The sequence below is a fragment of the Anser brachyrhynchus genome, assembly GCF_964034855.1.
Source record: "Anser brachyrhynchus genome assembly, chromosome: 5".
In the NCBI taxonomy this organism is placed as follows: Eukaryota; Metazoa; Chordata; class Aves; order Anseriformes; family Anatidae; genus Anser; species Anser brachyrhynchus.
The window spans coordinates 63,809,857-63,828,512 of record NC_137699.1 but is presented as its reverse complement, the minus strand read 5'-3'; the positions used below and the strand labels follow the sequence as shown (position 1 = coordinate 63,828,512).

General features: G+C 47.1%; 2 protein-coding genes across 6 annotated transcripts in view; both read left to right on the top strand.

Moving 5' to 3' along the window:
- The window catches only part of KLHDC1 (kelch domain containing 1), a 28,959-nt gene extending 24,916 nt beyond the window's left edge, over positions 1–4,043 (top strand). The window contains exons 11-13 of the mRNA XM_080592714.1: positions 2,249–2,333; positions 2,670–2,722; positions 3,047–4,043. Coding sequence (XP_080448840.1) covers positions 2,249–2,333; positions 2,670–2,722; positions 3,047–3,221 — 313 coding nt within the window. The 3' untranslated portion in view covers positions 3,222–4,043. The remainder of the gene's footprint in view (positions 1–2,248; positions 2,334–2,669; positions 2,723–3,046) is intronic.
- A 115-nt stretch (positions 4,044–4,158) lies between these two features.
- On the top strand, positions 4,159–18,460 carry KLHDC2 (kelch domain containing 2). 5 transcript variants are annotated; one of them, XM_080592711.1, is made up of 14 exons: positions 4,159–4,184; positions 4,919–5,117; positions 6,304–6,383; positions 7,420–7,537; positions 8,891–9,006; positions 11,201–11,282; positions 11,390–11,473; positions 13,754–13,834; positions 13,912–13,970; positions 14,306–14,415; positions 14,893–14,965; positions 16,086–16,173; positions 17,014–17,066; positions 17,361–18,460. In XM_080592711.1, exons 2-14 carry the CDS (start codon positions 4,962–4,964, stop codon positions 17,482–17,484), a joined length of 1,224 nt encoding a protein of 407 aa, XP_080448837.1. In that variant the 5' UTR covers positions 4,159–4,184; positions 4,919–4,961; the 3' UTR covers positions 17,485–18,460. The 5 variants fall into 5 exon arrangements, with proteins under 5 accessions (XP_080448837.1, XP_080448835.1, XP_080448833.1 ...); XM_080592709.1 differs by lacking the exon at positions 4,159–4,184 and adding an exon at positions 4,402–4,495 and having other exon boundaries at positions 4,950–5,117; XM_080592710.1 differs by lacking the exon at positions 4,159–4,184 and adding an exon at positions 4,408–4,446 and having other exon boundaries at positions 4,950–5,117.
- Positions 18,461–18,656: the final 196 nt, after the last annotated feature.

The window sequence follows — 18,656 nt, the reverse complement described above, 5'->3', positions numbered from 1 at the left end:
ACCAAAAGCCTGTCTATATACTGAATTAGTTTGAAGGAATGTGAAGTACTTAGTTGTACCATAATTATGTCCCTACATTTGCACAGGATTACTGCAGGATCTCTGCAGGTGAAAAGGGTTTAAATCAGTTCTATTGTTCACATGCCTTTAACAGTAGGACTTAATATGTAATGGCAACAATACTTAGATATGTACTTATTTCATATATTTCTGTTATAAAAATACGCTATGTATCATACACGCATTAGTATATTTTCCTGACACTTCTGCAAAATTGATTCTCTCCTTATTTCTGTAAAGAACAATTCCTTTAATTTCCTTCAGCCTCCTCTTTTAGGTATTTCTGTTAAATCGTTTTCCAGGTTATAGACCTGTGATTCTGTATTGGTGGAAAATATTTTTCTTTTTGTCCATACATCGTACTTCAGAAAGTATTTTGCATGCCAGCTTGATATACAGAACAAAATGTGTGTTTAATGTACAAATTCTTAGTGTTTTCATTACAATGTAATTCTCTTATTCTATATTCTAGTTAGAAGAGCTGTATAAAAAGGTTACGTCGATTCAGTTTCTGTATAATTTAAATAACATGCTTTATTAGAATGTTTAGGTGATAAGTTAGAGCAGCTGTGAGAGGACATAAACTCTTGTCAGTCTGTAGAAAAAAGCATCAGGTTGCAAGCTAGGATGTCAACAAAATCAAGGCAGGAAAGGCTTCCCAGTGTTCTTCGGTGACGAAGTCCAGGCCAGAGTTTTCCTAATGCAGATAAGGCAGAGACAGATCTATCTCCAGGTATGAGGAAGAGAAAAGGTGGGATACAGTTTAGCTTAAGGAGAACAGTGAATAATAACTGAAATGAATGGAGTAAGAAAGTGAGAGCGTTTACTTCTGCATGAAAGTTGTAGCTGTGTGTATTTTTTTGGTTAAGTAAACGTAAAGGGCCAGAGCTTTGGTGATAATCATTTTGTGATACTCACTTCAGTGGTGATACACCAGTAGAAAAGGAACAGACTTTGATCTGCTAGCAATAAATCAAGCAAGGTGTAGCTACTGAAGCAGAATCATTGTTCTGGCAAGATTATATAAATCGGGGGTTTGGGTTTTATTATTTCTTGTACAATCTGCTTTTGTATGTACAATACAAATGACTTGTGGGCATGATGTAAGTAATTGGTGCACAGAAAATGATCCCCATGAGTCTTCAGGGTTAGAATGAAACTGACACAAGGTAATTGGTATTGTGAAGCTCTCGTCCTAGTGTTCGGGGCAACAGTCAGTGCTAAAAATCCTGCAATCTTAAAGCCAATAGAATTATAATTATGAATTAAAGAAACAGTGGATTTTTTTTAAAGGCTGGTTTTGGCAAAAGCTTGCTTTCTTAACTTTTCCACTGTAACATTTTTTTGAGCTACTGATAAATAAGGCAAGGTATATATAGCTATAATACAGATAAGTCAAATGGTGACTGGTCTGTATGAAATGTAACCATTCACCAAAACTGTCGTGAGATGGACAGTCACATTGCTCTCTCCTTTTATATTGTTAAAGAATTGAATATTATCATTCTAATGTATTATTTTCAGATTTGAGAACCTTTGAAATAACTTCTTGGTTTTCTAAAAAGTAGGGGTTACATTAGAGTACTTTGTGCACGTACGTCTGCCTCTTTCCCATGCACATTTGGAAGCAATCAACCTATCTTAGTAACTGGACAAATTAGAAACCTCAGAGATGCTTCACAACATAATCTTTGCAAATAAATGGTCAAACGGAAAAGAGAGACTCTTGTAATTGCTTCACTCCAGTGAGGCTTAGTGCTTACTAGCAAAGACTGGGAGGTGTTCCTTGAGATACAAATTGATAAAGAACAGCCTGTATTGTTTCTGCACCTCACAGAGCAACTTGTAAAACAAATTATTTAAACTTGTAAAATTCTTCTGGGTAAATAGTGTGAGATAATAAGACTTCAAGTCTCTGTGCTCAAGTAGTGGAATCATAGGGTTTAGGAAATGTGACCTTTCGATTTTAATTAAAAGGATCATATATCCTCATAACAGAAAAGTTTTTTGAAAAGAAACTTGAATATGAGGAATGTAGGAAAGTCTGTGTGAAGTAATTAATACACGAATAAACTTACTGCTCCACTGAAACCCCTTAAAATATATAGTTCTTAGAATTGTTTTGCTGATAACACACATCTGCTTCTTGTTATTTAGTCACTAACCCTATTTACAATTTTATTGCTAGATTGTGGCATACAGCCTGCCTTGGAAAAGAAGGAGAGGTGATGGTGTTTGGTGGAAGCAAAGATGACTTGCATTTCATGGACACGGTCAGTAAACTGAATAATGAAATCCTAGCACTACAATAATTAGAACTGAAAGGAAGTTAATACAATTGTTGATATTACTGGATTCTTTCATATCACATGCTGTTGTGAATATGTGACTTCAGGTGTTCCTGAGAAGCAATTTAGGAGGGGTTTTCTTGCCTCTGTTAAGGTCATAAAAAGAATTTGCTATTCAGATTCTTACAAAATAATTATTTAAATATCCACAGTTATAAATTATGTAGGTGGTAATAAATGTTACATTAATCCAGAAAGTAGCAGTATTTCTGAGATAAGATGTTTGTCATTTTCATGCTTGTTTTCCTCTCTCTTTATCAGGGTCATTGCAGTGACTTGTTGATATTTCAGACTCAACCTTACTCGCTTCTCAGGTGAGTTGAGGCTATCAGTACAGGCAGTCTAGGGTAAATTGTTGTAGCACTATGCTTTTTTATTCACAGGTTTTAACCATTTAATCCCACGTAGGCAGGTAAACTATAAAATTACCTTCTCAGTAAATATTTGAAACATGCAGTGTATGACAATCCATAGCAGTTTAAACATGGGTATTGCATAATACTCCCTCCTGCACATGCATGCACAACACATGTACTGACCATCACAAGAAGCTTTTATTCAATGGTATTTTTTGTCTTTAGGTTATAGACCTCTTACTTAAATCTTTTTTTTTTTCTTTTCCTCTCCCTCTTTTTCAGGTTGTGTCTTGACTGCATTGGTAAAAACGCAGCCCTCTTAAAAAATCAAATACCTTGCTTGCCATCCAAACTTCTGCAGCAGGTGCTGAAAAAAATAACCTTCTGGGCTGCAGTTAACCACCGGCAAGAGAAAAAGGCTGAAACTGAACGACAATGTCAACTAAACACCACATGAACAATGGCAACGAAACTGTTGAACACTGGTTTATTTACACTGTACAGCAAAGTCTTTTGTTAGTGAACTTTACTAATGCTACAGAGCAACAGTATGTTAAGCTGAGTTTCTAAGTGAAGTTTGAGAACAAAGAAATCCTTTTTATGGAAGTCTTTTGTTTTCTGCATTATAGGAAACTGAGAAAACTTGATTTGTATATATTGTTAACTTCTGCTGTTGTGGTCTTAATGAGACGTCCATACAACTTGTTCTTTTTGAAGGTGACATGCCATAAAAATGTTTTCAGTTGACCAAAATGTGGCTTAAGTCTAAAAACTTACTAGAGCCTTATCACATCAGCCTTTCTGAAAAAAAAATTAGTTTAATGCCATCTTTGGAAGACTCACACTTGTCCATCCTGAAGAAGGTAACTGATCTGTTAACACCACCAGATCTTATTATTTGATTCCACTGAACTCTGTCATCTGAGTACATAGTCAAATGACAGAGCTGAACATCGTACCCAGCGTATGAAAGTTGATAAGCTGACTGTGGGACTTGAAGAGCACTGTAATGAGCAGCGTTACAGTTTGCATAGGAAAGCTCACATGCTGCTCATAATGTGGTTTTACTATGTTTCTGTAATCAACGAGTCCTTTTTGAAATAGGTTGTATATTGTATTTTGGATGTGTAAAGTTTATATTTAATTCTTGTTTAAAAAAATGCTTATTTATTGTTTAAAGAAAAGCATATGTAGTACTTGCTATTTTTCTGTTTAAAATACCCAGTTACACAGTGTGCACAGGAGCACAGTCATTAAAATTTTATAGAGTTGGAGACCACTTTTGAGTAGTTTTTGACATTTTTACGATCCGCAAAACCTGTTTAATCGGGGGGGGGGGAGGGGGGAGGAGTCTTTCGGGCAAACTTATATCAGAAAAGGCAAGTTTTGTGACTGGGTGTTGGAAGAGAGGCGGAATCTTGTACGTGCTGAAACTGACGCGTACTTAGTGTTAGTTTGGGTGTTGGGGGGGTCTGTAAAATCCCGGTATGTCGGCCGACAGGGCTTTCTCGTGACAGAGAAACGCCTTCAAGCCGCTTTCCGTGAGGGGGGCCGGCGGGGCAGGGCCCTGAGGGCGGCGGGGCCTGCGCGGCCCGTGACGGGCCCGTGGCGGGCGGAGCGGAGCCTGCGCGGCGCTGGCGGAAGCGGCCCCGGCGGATGCTGGCGCTGCGCGGCCCGCCCAGGTGAGGCCGCGGGGGCCGGGGGGCAGCGCCGGGCGGGCTCGGCCCCGAGGTAACGGGGGCCGGGGGGGCTGCGGGGGCCCGGGGGGAGCCCTGCGCGCCGGGGAGGACCTGAGGGAGCCGGGGGGGGCCTCGTTTGCAGCGGCTGGGGAGGTGCGGAGGGGGCCCGGGGGGGGCTCTGCCTGAGAGGGGCTTCGGTGTAAAGGCGGAGCTGGAGGCAGAGCTCTGAGGTGTGTGCCTTGGGGGTTCTGGGTGTCAGGGTGTGCCTACGTAGGCGTCCGTAAAAAAGATAAGATGGAGACCTTGGTGTAAATAGGCGGCTGAAACCCTCATAAATTGCGCGCAAGTCAGGGCTCCCCGCCCGAAGCGCCGCTGGCTGAGGGGGCAGCCTCCACCCGGAGCTCCCTGGGAGAGGCACCACACAACGCAGCTGCTTTTCTTCTCCTCTCCTGTTTGTCCCTGTTGTTTCTGAAAGCCCCGCACCGTGTGTTATTCTGTGCACGTAGCACCCTGTCGACATGGCTGATGACAACGAGGACCTGCAGGCCGACGAGGAGCTCCCGGCTCCGGCTGAGGACAGCTTCGAGCAGCTGGAGAACGACAGCCCCGCGGAGCGCAGCGGGCACGTGGCCGTCACCGACGGGCGCTGCATGTACGTCTGGGGAGGCTACAAGGTACGTGGCTGTCACCGACGGGCGCTGCATGTACGTCTGGGGAGGCTACAAGGTACGTGGCTGTCACCGACGGGCGCTGCATGTACGTCTGGGGAGGCTACAAGGTACGTGGCTGTCACCGACGGGCGCTGCATGTACGTCTGGGGAGGCTACAAGGTACGTGGCTGTCACCGACGGGCGCTGCATGTACGTCTGGGGAGGCTACAAGGTACGTGGCCGTCACCGACGGGCGCTGCATGTACGTCTGGGGAGGCTATAAGGTACGTGGCCGTCACCGACGGGCGCTGCACGTACGTCTGGGGAGGCTACAAGGTACGTGGCTGTCACCGACGGGCGCTGCACGTACGTCTGGGGAGGCTACAAGGTACGCCGCTCTCCTCTGAAGCGAGCTGCCTGCCGCCTGTGGTGCTGGTAATTGGGCCCCGTTAGTTTGGAAATGAATCTGTAAAATCATCCCTCCTCTGGAGAAAAAATAAATGCATTTAACAAATTAGAATAGGGCATTTAAGAGGTTCGAGTTACTGAAATAATCATGAGCGTTAAATACAGATCTTGGCACGCAGATAACTTTTGTGGGACGCTGAGCGTCGTGTGCCTTCCTTAACTCGTGCCTCTGTTGGAAGAGGAGGAAATGCTGTCTGATTTGAAGTGCGCACCATGCAAAGTGGTGCTTTTATGCCCACCATTGTCAGCACAGCTATGTGTTGCACATTAACGAGCACAAGTTGGTTGTTTAGCTTAAGAGGGGCGTAGAGCAAGTAGAACCAAGCCGTTCTACGGTTTTGACAGGAATGAAAATTGTTTGACAGCAAATTCAGTAGATAAACTGTAGCTCAAGACAAAGCTTTTGGTGTATTGTTCTGCTTTTCATGGAGGGGATGGGGGATTTAAAAAGAAAACTGGTTCATTTGTGCACCATGTCTATCCTCTTTGGGATACAAACGGAGGTTTAGCTTCTGTTTGTCCCAGTGTCTGGCTCTGCTGGGAGTTTGTGTGGTCCCCAGCAGAAGCTAAAATGATCTAACACCTGCTCTCCTGGGTGAGAGGTGCAGGACTGCAGCAGGCACTGCTCCTGCTGCTTTCTCAGATTGGATCTCTGAGGGCTTTTAAACATTCACGGGAGTCTAATTCAAGCATCCTTCTTTTTCTTTTGCTTTTTCTTTTTCTTTTCTGAACTGTTCTGCAGAATGCCCAAGTTAGGGGATTTTATGACTTCTATCTGCCTAGAGATGAAATATGGATCTACAACATGGAAACTGGAAGATGGTACAGTAAATAATTAACTTAATAATTTTTGCCTTATGGGAAAAAAAAGAGAAGTTCTTAAATTGGTACAGAAACCATGCTGAGGGGCTGTGAACAGAGAGAGAATTTCCTGATCTCTTTATTCCCACGTAGCAGACTGTTGCATAAATGTGTGCAGTGTTTCCAGGGTTGTTAGGTATTTTGTTTTTTTTTACCATGTGGAAAAAAAAGTATATTTTCACAGGGGTGAGGTAGGTGAGGTGGGAGAGACAGCTCAGGCAGCCCGTACAGGAAAATGTAATCAACAGCCCAAAGTGTTTTGGGATATCTGGTATAGGATATAGCACCTGAAAATTGTACATGTACCCCTCACTGGTGAAGAGTGCGTTGAGGGTACCTTATGTTTTTGTTCCTTGTCCTTTTAAGGAGTTGTTTTTAAATATTTATGCCGCCAAAGAAACTACTGTGTCTTCTTAGACCAGTAGGAACCTGGAAGTGGTGTGAAACCTGCGTGCCTGACGGTACAAGAGAAGGGAATACAGTGCTCCGATTCTGTTCCTAGCTGGGGCCTTGCTCTGTGAGACCTGGCCCCCTCGGTGCTTTGGAGAAAACACAGCTTCAGCACTGCCTGCAGCCACCAGAGTGGTTGAGGAGAGCCTTGAGCAGGGGTTGGAAGCTTTTCTTTGTGTTTATAAGCATTAGAAAAAAAGTAGCAAAATAGAAGCCCTCAGTTTAGACAGGTGCAGCCTCTTTGCCTGGGGATCTTTCTGGGATATTGAACATGAAAATCACACCAAACTCCTGAACTGGGCAGACGGGATTCCACCCCCAGAAAACACGCGTTAATTAAGTTGACCTTTCCCCACGCCACCCCTTCATCATACCTGCCAAGTGCTGTAAATTGTTAAAGTGCCTGGGTCTGAAAAACTCCTAACTGAAGGGTCCGCAGGGACTTGGCCTAATTAAAACCATACTGGTAGAGTTATAAAATTCCACTGCAGAGAAACTTGTTATTGTTTGGTTTGATCGGATATAATATTTTAAACTGTGCTTTCAGGAAGAAGAGTAAAACAGAAGGAGATGTTCCGCCTTCCATGTCTGGAAGTTGTGCAGTGTGCGTAGACAGAGTGGTGTACCTGTTCGGAGGACATCACGCGCGGGGCAACACAAACAAGGTCAGTAATTTCATAAACTCGTCCTCACAAAGAAGTTTCTGGTCGTTAGCTTTGGTCCCATTTTGTAGGAGATAGAGGTGGACTTTTCAGTTAATTACTATCCGTCCAAAACAAGAAATGTGTCACAACAAATCACAAAAGCATTTTCTTCTGAATCACTGGACAGGTTGAATCCTGTTTCAGAGCTTAAATGTCAATAGCCAGGGATGCTGAACATGTATCTAGTCACCGTGTCCTCCACGGCTTCTGCAGAATAATCTTTTCACCAACTGGCAAGCAGATAACCAGCTTTTTCATGCTGTCAGCAGCTTAGCAAACTAATTGAAGCCATGTTCTTTTTGTGCTTGCCAGAGAGATTTTGACTAACAAAATACGGTGCTTAGCACTTGAATCTTTTTTTTTTCCATGCAAGTGATTAGCTGGCACGCTTTTATCAGTCTAGCTGTTAGTTTCTCTGCAACAGGTCAGCTAACCTGACGTTTGGAAAACAAGTTAGCCTTCGGCTCTGCATCATTTCACATGATGGTTGTGCCCCCGTTGCTTTCCACCACCGAAGGAGCACCGTGACCTGGTACTTGGTTGGGTGGCGGTTGCTCTAGAGCAGCTCACCCCGTAAATTGTGTTGGGGTGGTGCTTGGGAGTTTGCTTCCTCTGAAACCTGGCAATTTCCAGAGGTCACTGAAACACTATCGGCAGGTGATTTGTAAATGCTTTGAAGTGTTACTCACTCTTCTCTGGAGTACCGGAAAATATTTTGGTGTTCTGAAAGTGGGGTTTAAATTAAATTATATTAAATTAAATTTTGGTCTCACTCTTAAATATAAACTGAAAATAACCTGCTGCAATACTTGTAAACAGTCTGAACCAAACAGAATTTATTAAGTGTGAGTTGCTTCCTTCCTGCTGGTGGTATTCTGACCCTTCAGGTAGCTTATATGTGTGTGTGCCAGCCATCTCTCTCCATGTAAAACAATACAACACACAGAGAAGGGATGAGGCCATAAAAACATTTTATTTTTTATTTATTTTTTATTTTTTTTTAATTACGAGACAATTGCTACATTGTGCACACCTTCATTTTATCCTGTTTCAGCTTCTGGATGGTACCAGTCAATGTTGACGGTCCTGTGACTTTTGTAAAAGAAAGTTTGGGGCTTAAGTCTGCAAAAAGACAAGGATCTTTAGATCCATATTTTGTTCCAAACGTTGTCAGTAGTCTGTGCAGCTAGGAAAAGAACTTTTATAGTGTTTCTGTACCAATACATGCTAACTAAAAGTAATTATTTTAACATCAGTCAGACTTAAGCTTTAAGCTAACTGTGTGGGTAAAAAAAATCTTTTTATTTTCTACAGTTCTACATGTTAAATTCCAGATCCACGGACAAAGTGCTGCAGTGGGTCAGAGTAGAGTGTCAGGGGGTCCCCCCTTCATCAAAGGACAAACTTGGCGTTTGGGTTTACAAAAACAAGTAAGGCTCCAGCAATGAAGTCAGCACAGCTGTCCTTGCGTGTGTGTTTGCTTTAATCACTCTTAGCCTTGTCATTGTTGTGTCTTTTTGTTTAAACAAGGGCTGCAGAAAGATTTCTTGCCTGCAGCACATACGTGCTTCAGGAAGATGCTGGATTTGTTCCCCAGCCAGCCTTTTAAAGCTGCTCTGTCCCTTAACTGTTGATAAATGGAAAACCTCACTCCCAGTTTGGGTATGTGTAAGCTGCAAAGTATCTGGGTGAGTCACAAGCCAAAATGCGGGCTCCTGACAGGCAAATCTGCCACGGTGCGTTCTCAGTACATCAGTGGTTCCTTGCATCGGCGTTGTTCCCCCTGGCAATTGCATCTGGATTTATTCTCCCAGAAGCCTGCTCTAGGATTCCTGGTACACGCAGAAGGCAATCTTTTGGCTGTGCCTTGTGGGGCAGCTTGTGTGTCTGATAGTTCAGGAGCAGGAAGCCATTTTAATCAAAAACCACATGTGACTTTTTCAGCGCCGCACAAGCTTAATTCTGGGTGTTTTGTGCCGGTTGCGCAAAACCAGAATGCATCGGATGATCTGCTGGCGATGTTATCTGACTTAGTGTGCTGGAGTAGTGTCCCAGAGATGCCAGAAGGCCTTTTGGCATCGCGAACCTTGGAAAAGATGAGGAGGACGAGGAGGAGGCGTCGGAGCCAGATGAGCTGACACGCAAAGCATTGCCTTGCAGCCTCCCCCCCCGCTCAGTTAGTGTCGTGCTGGTCCCCACCGCAGGGAGCTGCGCGATGAGATTGCCGCAGCCTCCTGGTGCCGGGGGACAGGCTGAGCAGTGCCCCTGCTGTGGTGGCTTCCCCCTTCCACAAGCGCCCCGCACCCAGCGCTCAGCAGGCCGGGGGCAGAAGGGGATCGTCTCGGGGCAGGCGGGAGCTTTTGGCTCTCTCCTTGGGCTCAGGGCCGGCTTCTCAGGGGCTTCCCAGCTTCCAGAGAACAGGACCCGAAAATGAGCGGGCGACAGCTCGCATGGCCAGACCCGTGTCCTGTGGGAGGGCTGGAAGGGCCGCTCCCCACGGAGCGGGGCTCTGCAGGCTGTGAGCGGGCACGTGGTGCTGCTGCTGGGGCTGAGCTCTGCTGTGAGCAGGCGGTGGTCGGGGCTTCTACTTCTTGTTCGCAGCCGGCAGGGCTCTGAGGCTCAGCCTCACGGCGTGCCGGGGCTCTGCAGGCTTTTGCTTGCAACCTTTTTACTGCCTCACCTGGGCAGCGCAGGCACCGCCCTCCTGCTAGCGCGGCTGGGCTCGCTACGTTGGCTCTGGCTCTGCTGCGGTGGGGGGAATGAAGTGCGGGATGTGCCCCGTGTCCTCGTGCAACGTGGCAGGTGCCCGCGCCGCTTGGTGCGTCCTGGGGAGGGAAAGCTTGCTGCTACAGCCTTAGCAAGACGGAGCTGTGGGTGCCGAGTTAGTAACTTCATACTTCGGGACGACTTTCTGGCAATCCGTTCCTAGTCAGTGCTGAAACCCAAACATCAACGTAAATCACGCTTTCACAAGGTGACGGGAAAGTAAAAGCAGCTGCGGGAGTGCTCCCAGGAACTGTCCTTCAGGCTTTGAGACAAAGCACGAGTACAGTGAGCAGAGCCTTTCCCCAGGAACCCGAAACCTTCGCAGGCAGCTCCAGTGGCTGTGGGTGTCTGCGGGCATTGTGCCCCGCGTGGCCGCCCTGCCCTGCCCAGCCCAGCGCACGCAGGCAGCACGTCTCCATCCCCATGCTTCTTCCAGGAGTGTCTGTGAGCATTTTGGGATCAGGGAGAGCGAGCAGCCGGCCTGGGAAGGGTGGAGGCAGGAACCGTCAGGAGCAGACCCCCGGAGCTGCCCCGTGAGAGCCCCAGGAACGCAGGCTGGAGCGCGGTGAGCAGGCAGCGGGCCTGGCAGCTTCGCAGTTGGAACCGGAGCAAAACTTGGAAGCCTGGGGCCTGGAAAGCACCTACAGAGGGATGTACTGGGGGTGGCAGGGTCGATTAGGCAAGAAACAGGGCCCACGCCTGGAAAACTTGCACTGTTGACATATTGGAAGCAATGAACTCAAAGGTGCTTCCCTGGTTTTCCTGACTTCTGTTTGAGCCCAGCCTTTACAGGGCTTTAATTTGTCGCACCAAGTGGGGTAGTATTTCTAACAGACCTTCTTGCTTGTTTTGTTTCAGGCTAATATTTTTTGGAGGCTATGGTTATTTTCCTGAAGGGAAGCAACGAGGAACTTTTGAATTCGATGAAACTTCTTTTTGGGTAAGTTAACTTTTCCCACCTTTGCGCAATTCCTGTTTAACCTCTAATATTCCATTAGTGCTTGTTAAAACTTGCTTCTTATCAAATATTATTAAATATTTTTAAAGAATTCAGGTCTTCCAAGAGGGTGGAATGACCACGTGCATGTTCTGGACACTGAAACTTTTACCTGGAGCCAGCCTATAACGACGGTAATTACTCTTCTTACGCCGGTTGTTTTAAGTTACAGCCCCTCGGGAACGTGGGCGCTGTGTGCCGTTTCTCCTCTCGCTTCCCCTGAAAATACACATGGCTCTCCTAGGCCGGGGTTCACCGATTTAACTTGTTTTAATTAGAAGAGGTTGCTGATAAAAGCGGCCTTGCTGCGTGACATTAGCAGCAGGCTGTCCCAGCACGGTGGCTGGGGGCCGCAGATGTCCCGGTGCTTGCTGTGCCCTCAGCTAACCCGCAGGATGAAACGGGCTCATCCTGTCGTATCCTGCCCGCTGCGGGGTCCCGCCTCTAGCTGCTATCTCCCAGGCATTATTTTAGAAGATATGGCTAACTGTACCCAAGCAAGAAGCATGTAAGTTCACCCGATTGTATTTTATTATTTTATTTTACTTTCCTGCTCCACCCTGCACCTTTGTTGATATGTCTCCAGCCTTTAACTGCCAAGCGAGCAGTTGTCTGGTGCTCCGTGGTGCTGCCTCCGTCAGGGTATACAAACCAGTCCCTGAGTGTCAGGAGGTAACAGAGTTCCTTCTTTGTGGAAGAGCTCCCTGAAATGCCTGGTGCCGGCTGGCGGGAGGACACGAGACGTGCCTCGCGGGGTCACGAGATGGGGTGCTGGAACAAGGGGACTGTGTGGAGCTGATCTTCTCACTCTGGTGCTTGCGAAGTTTGTTTGCACGTTGGATGAATCCCGGTCTGCTGACAGAGCTGCTGCGTAGCTGCAGCTGGGTGCTCTGCGTCTGCAGCGCCGCAGGCTGCTGCTGCTCCTGGCACAGGCAGGGAGGAAACAGGCCCCGGGAGGAAACCTGGCCAAGAGCTGAAGCTTAGGGCTGTGTGACCTGGGCTCTCCTCCCTTCTCACGCTTCCCGAGCGAGCTGTCTTAATCCCCCGTACCTTGCTTATTTGCCAGCAAAGCGTGACTGATAACTTCTCTCCTCTGCATGGGTTCCGGGGGGTGTCATTAGCTGTGTTTGCAGCCTTCCTGCAAGGCGTCTGTGGGAAAGGGCTGTTAAGAGAGGGGTTTAAAACACTGTCAGTAGGACTTGCTTGGAAACGTCCACGAAAAATAAAAATTCCCTGCTTGCCTGCTCCGTGGCAGTCCTGAGACCGTTTAAACCAAATTTAAATAATTTGTTTCACAGAATCACAGAATGGGTCAGGTTGGGAAAGACCTTCGGGATCACCGCATCCAGCCATCAACCTGACCTCCCGAGTCCCACCACTAAGCCCTGTCCCTCAGCGCCACGTCCACGCGTCTCTGAAATACCTCCGGGGTGGGGACCCGGACTGGGCAGCCCCTTCTCTTCACGCTCGGTGAAGAAATTCTGCCTCATGTCCAGTCCAAACCTTCTTGGGCACAACTTGACACAGCTATTGAATGCTCATTTACGTTATTTACCTGGCCCTATCCTCTCCAAAAATGAGAAACTTGCCTTTTGTTTTGCTTTTTTAATTTTTTTTTTTTTTGGCTCTTCATCATTTTTCCCCTTGGGTTGCTTTCTTTCATGCTTCAGTAGCGTTGTTCTCCTGGGGAGCTCAGGAAAACAAAACGTCTGCTTCCCTGTCATCCTCGCTGCAACGTGACAGTTCGGTGCGTTGCGCTTGGGTGCTGGATCGTGGGCGAAGCAAAACACTGTTATGGCAAATAGACACCATGTGGAGCGTCCCAGGAGGACTCAGGAACAGGCGAGTGGAGTGGTACTGCTACAGAATGGGAAGAAATTAAATTTGAGTTAAACAACTCCTTGCTCAAATTACTGAAGAATTGCCTTGTCTTAATGCAGAAGGATCTCAATTATTTCAGAAGAATCATTTACAAAAAAAATAATACTGTCTGATTCATCGTATCACTGATTCATCGTATCACTGTCTTGTTTATAGCCTGAGGTCCTCTGTGACTGTCTGAGCCCTCATCTAAAAGCCAAATTTGTACCTTGATGCATAAAAAGAAAAAAATATTTTTTAATGAGTTTTCTGATCTTCCATCCAGCGGAAAAAACAAGTTTCTGAATGCAAAATGACCTGCTGGATGTTTTTTCACTCCCTGTTCCTTGTTGACCTTAAATGTGACTGTAGTTCAGCCTCTCACCTCCTTGGGTGGCTGACCTGTGGGACCCTCTCCCTCTACCTCTGTGTGTGTGTGTGAGCGAGCTCCTCGCTTTACTCGACCCACTGCAGGTTCCTATTAGAGTGACTTTGCCTTTCTTTTGTTATTGTATCAAATTTAACCTTCTTCTTTCCCTTTTTTCTGTCCCCAGGGTAAAACTCCGTCCCCACGAGCAGCCCATGCCTGTGCTACAGTTGGGAACAGAGGCTACGTGTTCGGTGGCAGATACAGAGTAAGTCCCAGCGCGGTTTACCAGTGTGCTACCGGAGCACAGATGGAGAATTTCAACCGCAGTCTGCTTTATTGTAGGAGTCCCGAATGAACGACCTTTACTATCTGAATTTGGATACGTGGGAGTGGAATGAAATGTAGGTACTAAAACTTGAGTTCTTTTGTGTGTAAAGCAATATGAAGATGTCATTTTTATTCCCTTCTAATCAATCCAATGAAACTTAGTAAACGCCACTAAGTGCGTAAACTCAAACGGAGTTGAGCCTCCTGACTTTGCTGTCAGCATTTTCCAAGTACTGATATGAGCAAAACTCTTTTACCGTGTGTAAAGTAATAAACTCCCTGGCGGGTCATGAACTGTGCACGGTATGAAGTTGCATAGTTCAAATACCTGAAAAACAATGACCGGGAAAGAAGAGCAGTATTTTATCGTAGCACATCTGTAATTTATGGTGCTTTTATTGAAATACAGAATCACGCAAGGCATTTGCCCGGTCGGCCGATCGTGGCATTCTTTAACACCGATTTCCTCAGATCATCTCTTTCTCTTTGGAGGATTCACCACAGACAAGCAGCCATTGAGTAAGTCATTCCAGAAGGGTTTTGTGTTGTCTTTGTGTTCTTAAATAGTTGTGCACAGAGGCCTGAGTTATTGCCTAGTCACCGTAAATTCTTTTCACATTCCTTCCACGTACTTGTGATCCAGCTCCTTATGGTCACCAGCTAAACTGGCAGAGGAGGAGTCGCTGAGTGTGTTGAGACTCTGCTATTTATGGGACTTAGGCTGCTCTAAAAATGTATCTAATGCAAATTGCAATTAGTAAGAGCTTTATCATTCTCCATCTTTCCCTCCTGTCTTCATTCCTATAAACCACTGTTAAACTCCTGTTTTCAACTCCTGTTTTCAAATAGACAGCCCAAAATTTTGTAGGGTTTTACCTGCAAAACTTGCCTTAAGAACAAAAATAGACTGTGTTATACCAGAGCGTGTGTTTACTGTGGCAACCATGAAAGAACTGATATAATACTGTTTGTATTTGGGGTTTTGCTTGTTTTCAGGTGATGCTTGGATTTATTGTATCAGCAAGAATGAGTGGGTACAGTTTGAGCATAACTATTCTGAAAAACCAAGGTACGATACACGCTTTCTTGGAAACATACACAAAAAAGAAGTGAGGAAGCTTTTCACATTGGCTGTGAGAGAGAGGCCACGCATTCCTCTTCACAGCACTCATCTTTCTTAACACTACAATACCTTGTATTAGCAGTTCCTGCCCCAGGAACGCTGATGGACTGAATCTGTGCACAAAATGGGAGATTAACGCCACCGTACTGGTGCGGGAGGCAGCATATAGCTCAGTGCTTTGTGAAACAGCCGGAAACACGGGGATTGAGGGCTTGGTATGCTCTGGGTGGGCTCTGAGTGCCAGCACAAGAGCTAACCAGCACCCGTGTGTTCCTGCTGTGCCACCAAACACGCGTTGCTTTGCGCATCCTCACTAGCGGCTGGCCCCATGCACACCCAGAATGTTTTTGTCTTCCGTAAAGACCTGCTGAACAAATTAAAGGTGATGACCAGCAATTTAAAAGCATCAAAACTACCGTGATGCACGCGTGTGGCATCAAAACCACCCGTGTCCTGTGAGTTAACGCCATCCCTCTTGTCTGGGGAAATACTTTGGTTTGAGGTTAAGTGACTCGGAGCAGCGATACTTCCTGGTCTGCCCCTTTGGCCCCGCTCGTGCTGTGTGGGGCCGAGGAGAGGTCTGTTGTGCTGGGCACTCACCAGCTGAGCTGCCCCCCACTTGCCTTCCCTGCTCCGGAGCAGCAGGCAGCGATACATCGGTGCTCAGCGCATGCCGAGCTCAGTTGTTGGCACAAGTCTTGGAGAGCGGTGCAGGATCTGACGGGTTGTGTCCCGTCAGTCTTTTGGCTCGAGCGGGAGGTGAAAACACAGCTTGTGCAAGCAGATCCTTGCAGCCATCCTCCAGCAGCGCTGGGACCGTGGGTCCCGCACGTGCCTGCGCTTGCAGGAGGCCTCACAGCCCTGCTCTGAGCAGGGCAGCCCGCACAGCCCGTGGTTTACGGGCCAGGACGTTTTCTCTGAGCATAAACTCCTGTTGAATTGGTCAGCTCTGCAGCGCAGTGGCGGAAAGGCAGACTGGCACGTGTTAATGTCACGTACAAATGCCAAACGTGGGGTTTTGGGTGGGGTTGGGTTTCTGTGTAACGCAGCGCTGTCCTGTTTGCAGGTTGTGGCACACCGCTTGTGCAAGCGAAGAGGGAGAGGTGATCGTCTTTGGGGGCTGTGCCAACAACTTACTTGCCCATTCTAAAGCCGTAAGTTTATGTCGAGCTTTTTCCCTTCCTGTGCAGCCCGGCCCTTCCTGAAAGGAGCTGTGATTTCTTAGCGCTCCTGCAGGTTTGAAATGCTTGCAGTCAGCAGCGCGCGGTACTGAGGCCTGGCAGAGGTGCATAAACAAAGCTCCGAGGGGAAATGTTTTGCTGCTTTTCTAGAAAACATGTCATTATTCAAACAAACCGTGACTTGCTGTCCCTCACGCTTGTGTTTCGCTTGGAGCCTGTTCTTATCTCCTAGCTGTTTCTTTAGCTTTGCCCTGTGCCTCTCACCAGGAAGTTTTTGGGGAGCCCCTCCCAAAGCAATTTCTTCAGTGATGCCTCCAGGGAGGGCTGGTGAGCACGGGGCTGGACAGCGAGGGACGGGGTAGCACCGCAGGCCGTAAAATCCCCCCTTGGCTAGCAGGGGCACAGCGGCAGCACCTTCTGGTGGGAGGAGCTGTGGGCATCAGGTGGAGCCCGCAGGTGGCAAACAGGAGTGGTGCAATACTCGGTGCTCCGTGCCACGTGGTGCTGGCACTGCGCTGCCAGGATGGGAGCTGACATGAAATCATTTAACAACATGCCCACGTTCCCCTTCAGCCCTTTGTATAAAAGGGCCCTTGATCTGGTTTTTAACCCAGCTGTAGTTCCCTGAGTGCTGGTAACCACACGCGCTGTAGGATTTGGCGAGCAAGTCCCTAGTCAGCTTGTCTGCTGCCTCTGTGGCTTACGTGAACTCTTGCTGTTTGCCAGGGTTCCCTTGTGCATGACCCTTGGCTTTTCTGGCTGCTGCTGCAATATGTGACTCTACATAATCAAACTGCTTCTCTCCCCCTCCAGGCTCACAGTAATGAAATACTCGTCTTTTCTCTACAGCCAAGATCTCTTGTAAGGTAAGAAGGCAAGGCTTCAACGTTAAACGGCTGTGTCCCCTTCTAAACCAACCCGTGCAGGATTAGTGCCAGAGCTGTTCCTTAGGTTGCTAAAATACTCAATAACATTTCTTCCCCTGAAGAAAGATGAAACCACAGCAGCCAAGTACGAGGCTAGAGTGAGATTCCTTTCAGGTGTATGCATTCGGTGCTGACGATAACAAGCCCTAACTAACTAGCTGTAAATAATTAGCTTAGTTTGCAGGACTTGTTCAAATCCATGTTAACAACAGCTGCGTGTTCCTTCTCCCCAAGGCTGTGCCTCGAAGCAGTCATTTGCTTTAAGGAGATGTTGGCCAGCTCCTGGAATTGCCTCCCCAAGCACTTGCTGCACAGCGTCAATCAGCGGTTTGGAAGCAACAACACCTCAGGCTCCTAAGCCCTCTGCACTGACGTCTCCGCACAGGCAGTGCATGGATGAGCAATCCTGAGCTGCAGTAATTGTACCGAGTGTGGCAAGCGTTAACCCTGTATAGATTAAATAGCTGTACTGTAGGTAGCTGCTTCCTGCCTTTGCGTTGCATGTGAATGGCCTAGAGAGAACCTATTTTTGTGTAAAGATGTTTGCAATAAATGTATTTAATGCAAGTGGAGGTGTATCCTGTGCTTAAGCTTCAACTAGTTCTGGGTTTGTCCACCTTGGAGTACTTGTGAGGGCCAGCCCCAAGCAGGGAGATGAGGCGTGCATGTGTAGGGGTATTTTTGTGGAGTCCCGGTCCAGGACCTGCGGACTCCAGTGGTCGTGCAGGCGGTACAGAGGCACAGCACGGCCATGGAAGAGGAGTGTTGCTTTAGTCTAGGCTGAAGAGTGCTGTGATGGGCACGTCCTGTTTTAGTCTACAGCATTAGGACACTGCTTAACATACTTTTTGCCACAACCAATTAAGGTCAGAGAAATAGGATTTGAAAATTGTACATTATCGGCGTTGATAAACTGTTGTAAACCTTCAGCTGTTAAAGCACCACTACTCTGCTTGTTTCTAGTTTGTTCTTTGAAACTCTCTATGTTGTGGAACTTCAATTGTGAACCTTAGGTAGCAGATATTCTGCCCTGAGAAGTGTAACTAAAAGTTGCTTGAGCCTTTTATCAGCTGTGTCAGTAACCCCGTGGAGCTCACCCGCAAGTGGACCAGCCTGAGCCCCGGAGGACTCCAGCAGGGTGAAGGAGCGCTGCGAGCAGCTGTGCAGTAGGTCGGTGCCTGCCTCGGGCAGCTCAGGTCCAGCTATCAGCAGCCCCAGCAGGGGACAGCTGGGACAAGGAACAGGCTGTGCTGCTGCGGGGAAGGGGTTAAATCATGTTTAAGCTGTCCTCAAAAAAAAAATTAATCAATAAACAACTGACTTCTAGAACGAAACAATTCCCGTACTGGAGTGTTGTGCTGATTTCTTTTATAAGCTTTAGCTGCGGCTTCAGGAAGTGCTGAGGGTGGTGCAGAGAACGAGCGCCAAGATGCACTTTCAGAGCTCTGGGGGATGCTGATACAGCAAACGCAGCTTTATTTTGACTCAGGCTCCAGCTCTTCCTGCAGGCTGCTCTCTTCCACAGGGGTG

What these genes read in the sequence shown, in the direction of transcription:
- KLHDC2 (XM_080592707.1), top strand. Translation starts at nt 4,962, where the DNA reads ATGGCTGATGACAACGAGGACCTGCAGGCCGACGAGGAGCTCCCGGCT. An exon ending in ACGTGGGAGTGGAATGAAAT is followed by an intron (nt 13,971 to 14,305) that starts GTAGGTACTAAA and finishes ATTGAAATACAG; the next exon opens with AATCACGCAAGGCATTTGCC. An exon ending in CACAGACAAGCAGCCATTGA is followed by an intron (nt 14,416 to 14,892) that starts GTAAGTCATTCC and finishes GCTTGTTTTCAG; the next exon opens with GTGATGCTTGGATTTATTGT.